The sequence below is a fragment of the Macrobrachium rosenbergii genome, chromosome 44 (genome assembly GCF_040412425.1).
Source record: "Macrobrachium rosenbergii isolate ZJJX-2024 chromosome 44, ASM4041242v1, whole genome shotgun sequence".
Classification (NCBI taxonomy): domain Eukaryota; kingdom Metazoa; phylum Arthropoda; class Malacostraca; order Decapoda; family Palaemonidae; genus Macrobrachium; species Macrobrachium rosenbergii.
Window position 1 is genome coordinate 38831454 of NC_089784.1, and position 8717 is coordinate 38840170.

Below are 8717 nucleotides of genomic sequence, written 5' to 3' on the forward strand. Positions count from 1 at the left end.
TATAATAACTGGGGTCTACCTACCTTAACATTATTGTACAAAGCTACTGGTATGTCTGTTCTAGACTAGGGATCTCTCTAGGAATGTAGTGACATCAGTTGCCGTACAAGGTGCACTGTAAGCATTTCTTGAAGTTCTTTGCAGTGTCCCAGTGGCCCCTACCTGTAACCCCTTTCATTCTCTTTTCTGTTCTTCTGTTCATATTCTCTTTCTTCCATTTTACTCTCCACCCTCTCCTAACAATTGTTTGAACATTGTTTTCAGTGCTGAGTAACCTGATTCTTTCCAGCACTTGACCTGACCTTTGGCAGAAATTATATATTTCAGTTCCAGTTCCTAGATTGTGGATGTCAGTTTTAAGTTCAGTCTTGGATACAACTTTGAAGAGATTGAGGAAATCAAAATATGAACTGGAGCTTTTAAAACTTCCCAAACTCTTCTATCCAGAGCTTTTCATTATTCCCAGAATCTTCTGTCCAAGTTGAAAGTGGCAGAACTATTAAGTCTACATTGTGACATAGCTTTTATGTAAGTGCAGTAAAATTACAAACAAGTGATTCATATATAAAAACTTTTATTATCAATGAGATTGATAAATACTTGCCACCTTCCCATTTAGAGCCAATAGACTGATTGAGTCAATAAATATTAATATAAAATTTCCTCCAATAAGAGAACTACTTCCTCCTTGGCCATAGCATAAGATATATACTTAACCACAGGTGAAATATTCATCTAAAGACTATTCATACACCCCAAAACACTTTAAGAAGTATTGGGTGCCTGCTGTGCAATACAGGCAGTCCCCGGTTATTGGCGATCTGGTTTACGACGCGTGTCCAGCGATGAAAATTGGCAATTTTCAGCCGTGATATGTGCTGATTTCTGCTTATCTGTGCCGATAATCGCGTATTGGCGCTGATACATACCTAACAGAGGTGCCGATAACCGAAAATTGGCGCTTATTGTCATGTGGTCAGAACGGAACCCTCACCAATAACCGAGAACTTCATGTATATAATAGTGGGTCAAAATGTTCATCAGGTATGGGATTTGCAACCATATTACCAAACAAAATCATACCAGTTTTCCTTGCTCAACAATGTTAGTAAAATCCGCCAAGAAAATGATTCAAGATATGCCATTGCAGAAATTTGTAACATTTAGCAAGTGCAAGTGCTTACTCATCAGAACTATAATCGAAAAATTACCCTTTCACAACAATACAAATTTCACTTAACAAATTATATGAAGGTGGTAAAAATGTAGAAATGAGTTAGATTTTGCCTACATAGGCAATGAAGGAAATGAAGCCCATAAAGCAACCGAAGCTGCAGTTATTATGACGATCTCATGTAAATAATCCTAATAGTGATTATATGATGTCTTGAAACCCATTATTATCAATAAATGCCAGTTCTATAAACATTATAGAAACAAAACAAATCTGGCACAATATTGAAATAAGGAACTCATCATAGCAAAAGTACAGTTGCTCACGAGTAATTTTGACTTGTCTTAGAATTATTTACTTGTTTGACCCATGGATATTTGATGAATAGCCATCATTATCCATTCCCTACATGTACAGACTGTAGAGTAACACTAACAGTTAAAAATTTTGAATTCAACATGTCTGTGATGTGTGGGCAATAAGTTGCCAATATGGTTACCATGTTTAACTGTTGTGTGGACACCCTTTGATCAGTTGAACCGCAGTGTTGATTGATTAGTAGACACCCCGGGATTACGTATGTAATCAATGGATAGGTTTGCTGAAAGCAAATTGGTGTTACAGACTAATACACACACAAACAAAGCTACTCCAACATCTTCTAAAAACAACAGACATCTCACACGTCTCGAACTGTCGACCTAACCGCCCAGTTCTCCTCGCTGCTAGGAGAAAGGGAGCTGGGAATTGGTACGATACACGTACACATGTGATGTCAGGCAGGGCAGCTGATCGAGGCTACGGCCTACCCCATCGCCAAATCAAAGTCCTTCGAAAAGAAGGCATCGTGCTTACCCCATATAAAAATGGGAAAAAGCACGTTGAAACGAAGAAGAAGAATTGTATTGGTAGTTGTGCCAAGATAATTTAACAGTACCACTAATGCAAATTTCCAGACAGCAGCAAAGGTTGAAGGGTTTGTCCTCGAGTGAAGCAAAAATAAGAGTATAAAAAAATGTAAAACTGAACAATCAGTTTGGGTGAGCTAAGGAACAGATAGAAAGTAAAGGTTAGAAATCACAAGTCAACTTGATTCAGGTGCCCAAGGTGCATCACTTAAATCATGTTCCCCACTTCCCCCCCTCCCCAGGACCTGTGCCTACTAGTACCATGCATGGTGCATTGTAGAAGGTTCTGAATGTTCTACGAAGGGTTCAGAAATCCCCCCAGCTGCTTCACTTTCTGCCTTCTACTTATCACTTGTGCCCTTTGGTATTTTCTCACATAGCTTTCCAATGTATTTAATTGTAGCCATGTTTTTTCACCCTCAGATGAACATTGTGAACCTAGAAATGTTATTTAGTGATGCGCCAAGAAAGTGAATCTTCAAGTAATTGTAGTGTAGCAGCTTGGTTCCAAATTTCTACACTAGTGCAAAGCATCACTAAAGCTCATTATATAGTAATGAGTCTAAAACTAAAACAATAAAGTACAGTAAATCCATAATGAAGATTATGGTACTATATTTTACCTTTCAGAAATAACTTTGAATTGGTCATGGTAGTTTGGCGTATGAAAAGTGAATGAATGCCCAACCTGATCAGGGTCCATAGAATAGGGAATGTAATTCAGCGATCTTAACGGGATTAATTTTCCTTGATTAATTTTGTTTCTCATCATACTCTTCACCCATGGTTTATGACAAGTATAGGTAGTCCTGTACACCCAAACCTGTAGAGATACAAACCTCCATGTATCCATATGAGAGACATTAAATGTATTGCATGTATTTCATTGCCAGTTTTCCAAGGATGGATTAAAGATTTTTGTTAATTATTAACTCATAAACTCAAAATTGTCTTGATAGACAGCTGAATACTGCACAGTGCTGTATGGCACAGGTTAACTATGATGCTGAATGCCTGGGCTAATCTTGTTGGAATTACAAAGAAATTCTTGGAACAAAGCTTTCGTTTGTCGAGCACTACCTGTACCTCAAATGACCTGGTCCTTGAATGTAGGGAATGTAATTAACCCTTAAACGCCGAAGCCCTATTTACAAAAACGTCTCCTGTATGCCGGCGGCGTTCGGGAGCTAGCACCGAAGCGGAAAAGTTTTTTTCAAAAAATCACAGCACGCTTAGTTTTTAAGATTAAGAGTTAATTTTTGGCTCCTTTTTTTTCATTGCCTGAAGTTTAGTATGCAACCATCAGAAATGAAAAAAAATATCATTATCATATAAATATTGGAATATATGACAGCGAAAAAAAAAAAACTTGTATATAATTGTATACAAATCGCGCTGTAAGCAAAACTGTTAAAGCTAATGAGTTAATATTTTTTAGTTGTATTGTACACTAAATTGCGATGATTTTGGTATATAACAGATTGTAAAACGATTAAAGCAACACAGAGAAAATATTATCACAAAATGATGCATGAATTCGTAATGCGCGGACGTAAAAAAAAGTTTTTTAAAAAAATTCACCATAAATCGAAATATTGTGCTAGACTTTCCAATTGTTTCAAAATGAAGGAAATTGATTGAATATTACTAGACTGCAAGGTTTTTAGCTTACAATTGCATTTTTTTACCATTTCGATCGAGTTAAAGTTGACCGAAGGTTGATTTTTTTTCTATATATCGTTATTTATATGAAAATATTTCAAAAATGGTAATAGCTAATAGCATGATTTATTTTTTGTTGTATTGTACATGAAATTGCGCACATTTTGATGTATAACACTTTATGTAACGAATAATATAAAATGGCGAAAAAAGTACGACAAGGTGACTCAAGAAATGCTAGGATTTTTAGCGGAGTTCGCTCGCGCAGATGGAAGGAAAAAGTTTTTTTCAAAAATTCACCATAAATCGAAATATTGTGCTGGAGACTTTCCATTTGTTGCAGAATAAAGGTAAATGATTGATTGTTACTAGAATGTAAGAATTTTGGCTTACGATTGCATTTTTCGAGCATTTCGGTCGAGTCAGAATTGACTGAATGTTAAAATTTTGTCAGTTATCGTGATTTAAATGAAAATATTTCAAAACTTTTAAAAGCTAAAAGAATGATTTATTTTTTGTTGTATTCTACATGAAATTGCGCACATTTTGATGTATAACACTTTATGTAACGAATAATATAAAACGGCGAAAAAATTACGACAAGGTGACTCAAGAAATGCCAGGATTTTCAGCAAAGGAAAAAGTTTTTTTCAAAAATTTACGGATGCCCCTCAGGACACCCCGATCCTTCCTAGAGGTCGTAAAAGGCACGGGATGTGGTCCTTGGTCCCCTTCGGTCACACGTGGCCACACAACACGGCGTTGAGAAGCTGGGTCATCTTGGGTGCTTGGTTCCTCTCCAGCATCCCAGTCTAAAACTCGTCTCATACGCTCACTACCGACAGGCAGTATGCGCCTTTCACGGTCCTGACGACGTTGGGACATCTCTGCAAACGTCCTGTTGCCTCACAAATACGCAAACACTCGCCAAAGTTCTGCAAAACACGGATGCGGCAAGAAATCGCTCTCGGACGATGCGGCGCTGATGCTTTCTGGTACGGGAAGGAGGAAATTCGCCCATGCGCGTCTGGGTGACGCTTATAAACAAAACAATAGCTTGATCCGTGAATTCCCAGCATCCCTCAAGGCGCGTGATTTAAAACCTTTCGCAAACTAGGCCTATAATTATTTTTCCGCGAATATTTAAAAAAGCATTTTTAGTCGACGTATGGTACGTCCACTTGACACCCAACAGACAATTTTAATCGACGTATGGTACGTCCAGTAGGCGTTTAAGGGTTAACAACAAAATTTGTTTTATGTGGAACTTTTATTTCATAAGTCAATAAGTACTATGTTTTGTGGAAATTATGATAACAGCACATTATATCATCAAATCATGAACTTTTAAAGGTTGTTCTGGTTAAAAGGTTGCTTTTAGTAACAAATTTATGGCTATTTATAAGAAATCTAAAGTAAAGATGTTTTAACTGTGGTCTGGTTAAAAACTGGTAATTCTATAGTTGGGTAAAATCTGGGGTCACTGGGGTTAAAGGATCACAGAAAACAAGGGACAGGATCCCCACCCCCCCTTTTTTTTTGGTGTAAATGTAGTAGTTATTGTATGACCCTTACATTCTAATCTCTGAATTGGAGGGTTGGAACTGTTATGTTGTAAGTACTGAACAGCATTTGAGGTTAGAGATTACTTGGGCCTCATTCATGGGTTTCTTGTAACAGGTTGATATTCATAAAGATGAAAGATATTTATTATTTGCACTTTATGATATGCAAAACTCAAGTTTTTTCAGTGCCATATAATAGATTACTTTTTAGTCTAATTTTCTTAAAATAGTTTTTGCCTTCATTTTTTCCAGGAGTTGGAAAAACTTCTTGGTGGCAGACCTGCTGCAGTACCAATTCCTGCAGATGCTGAAGAAGTTAATATGACTGAATTTGAAGGCCAGGGGCCCGGGGGACCCAGGGGACATGCTTATGATGAGGATGATGATCATCCTCACATGGGTCAACATGTACAATGTGCTCATCAGTAGTTTGTCTTTGAGGTATTACGATTCAGCAATGGTCAAAGCCCCCTTAATCATGGGAAGCCAACAGTTTGAGTTACAGAGTTCAGTACTTATTTCACATGCCTGTTACTACATGTGGAATGTGCTGATAGTGTCATAAAAGGTAAAAGGAGGTTATGCATAAACTTTAGCTCATTTGAGGTCGTTTACATAATATGTATCATTTAGTTTGATTTCAAGCTTGTTTGGTTCCAACTTAATCTTCTACTGATGGGTTTGAAATGTTAAAGGTGGAATCGAGATAGATGATCTGCTTAAAAACACTGTAGGTTGGATTAGGAGTCAATTTTTTTTTTAAGTCAGTGTTGAGTGTGAAGTAATTTATTGATGTGAGCGAGTGTAATCCAGGCAAGTATATTTAATTGGGTGAATTGCTGCTTGTATATGCTATTAAGATTTGAGACAAGGTTCTAACTGGTCATGTTTACATCTGTAGGGCTCCTTATAGCAGTCCCTTGCCTATTGTTACCTGTATTTTGAGTTGGTATTGTTTTTCCTAGGAAAGGGGTTGCCAATTCTGTAGATGTCAAAGCACCATCAGATAATTTTTACAGTTCTGCACGAATAAGAGGCTAACATCTTGTGAATGGTTAATAACATTGTTTTATTCTTCAATAATCGTTGTCATTTCTTGTATTGGAGGGGCAGGAAGAAACTTTGGGTTTTTCCAGTTGTGGGATATGACTTAAATTTTGTTCTAAGGATTTATTTTTGTAGAGAAATCTTTTGATAGCAAATTTCCTTATGAGGACATTGCCAGTGTTGAAATGCATTAAGGAGAATTTATACCTGATTCACGTACATGATACTATAGTAGTTTCTCTTTTCACAATTTTACATATATATATATGTATGTACTTGTATATATTTTTGTCTATATATAGCCAGATTAACATTCCTTATGTATGATAACTTTGTAAGTTATCGTTGTGTTAATTTGTGAATCAGTAAACTTTTTCATGGTATAATTTAGAAGATTTGTATTTGGAAAACCTCACAGGATATAATTTTTAAATTCCATTTATGAAAATTAATGTTCACTTATTCAAATGTACAGTTTTCAACAGTCAACTCAGAGTAGTGAAAATATTTGTGAATGCATGACAAGCAAAAAGGTGAATTGGGGTTTCTTTGTTAGATTGCAGTGTACTTTCCTAAAGGTGAGGCTATCATCAGTATTGCTCTGCTTCATACAGATAAGCAACATTTAAAAGACAAAGTGAAGTGGAATTTACCCCACTAATGTGTGATTGTCAGTGGCTTAAGCCTGTATTTATTACAGCAAGGTTGAACAGTTAAGGAAGATGGAGAACTTATATTTGGGCTACCATGATCTGTAAAGAGACTGTATTCAAAGAGCAGACTCTGTCAACTGTCAGAGATGTGGCCATAGTGAAAGTAAGTAGTCTCAAGAAGTTGTTTTGAAAATTAATAGATATTATAGTGTTTGAAGCACAGTGGTGGAAGTTTTTAATTTTATTTTTCATGTTCATAATCTGAGTAATAATGGCATTGTGTAGGCTTGTAGGAAATTGATCAGGGATTTTTGTTTTTATTAAGGTTCTTTTTCACTTGTTTTTGAATATATTTGATAGTGGGAAATATATATATCATTGAAATGCAGTAAAGTTGGCAACTGTAAAATATAAAACCTTAGAAGGAATCTATTTGTAAATACAGTAAAAAAAAATATTGTAGCCAATGGCAAAACAATTAAGGGTTTTGTGATAGGAAGTAATGTACCAGGCTTTTGCGTTTCTTAGCATTGACAAAAATGACCTTGTGTTTTGTCTTATTAATTTGCTTTCATGGGACTGATAAGATAGATATCACCAAGCATAGTGTCCATTTTAAATTAGAGTTTATGGATCTTCAATATACTTGATGCTCAACAGTGAGAATTTATATTTTATATTTTGATAACAGAATCAGAAATGTTTGGATGATTAGGATTATGTATATTTGGTAGATCCACTTCCGAAAGCCTTTTTTTTTTTTTAACTGGTAATAAGAAAAGCTATTCGGTGTAAATTTTTTTTATTAATTGGACTGGTATATATATATAAGTTCTTTTATTTTTATGTACTTTTGGTGGTCAGAACTTACATGTTGCATGCAGAATTTAGTTTACATTGTCCAGCTGGCCATATTAGTGGTGGATTACTTTAGGGGCATTTAGTTGCTACTGTTTAGCAGAGTTATGTTTATAGTGTTCAAGGATAAGTACATTGTGGAGTGAGTTCATTTAAGTTTTTCTTCAGAATACGTTTACAAAGAGCATTCACGTATCGTTCATGATCACAGACAGTGCTTCGAGAAGATGAGGTGGGTGAAGCTATAAGAAATTTGAGATTCTGCCCAGTCTTGTATTACTACACTTGAGCTGAATGGCCAATAGTTTCCCGTTAGTTTGTTACAGTTTCAAATATTATTTTTGAAAGAATTTGGGCTCTGTACCATCCTATTACAATGTTCATTTTTAAGCCTTGTTTTATCTACCCTTTGTTATCTGTAAACTTTTTAGGTTAGGAATTTCTAGGGTGGTAAGGAGCACTTTTCTTTCTTGTAATGTAAAGCATATTTGTTTTACATCGCTATCTCATATTCTCTTGTGTGCACACTTTGTGTTTAGTTTCTTGGAAACAATTAAAATGTATAGAGGACTTAAGATTTATTTTATTTCATCCTAAATAATTTGATGAGTTTTAGAATGAAATAGACACAAAATTAGTAATTTGTTTCTTAGCAGATTTTCAGGCATAGGCAACAAGTTTTGTTTTGAAACAACTACCAAAAATCAGTTTGAGCATTATTGTGCAATACAATTTGTATACGACTCAAAAGTTGATGCAATGAATTAAGACAGTGGAGATAGTGTGTGGAACATTCACGTTCCCATACGAATACAAACCTTTGCCCATTACATTGGGGAAATTCTCCTGT

At 35.6% G+C, this 8717-nt stretch overlaps 1 protein-coding gene across 1 annotated transcript in view; it reads left to right on the forward strand.

The window, feature by feature from the left end:
* The window catches only part of LOC136829536 (dnaJ homolog subfamily A member 2-like), a 60530-nt gene extending 52088 nt beyond the window's left edge, over window positions 1-8442 (forward strand). Inside the window, 1 exon segment of the mRNA XM_067088373.1 lies at window positions 5562-8442. Coding sequence (XP_066944474.1) covers window positions 5562-5738 — 177 coding nt within the window. The 3' untranslated portion in view covers window positions 5739-8442.
* Window positions 8443-8717: the final 275 nt, after the last annotated feature.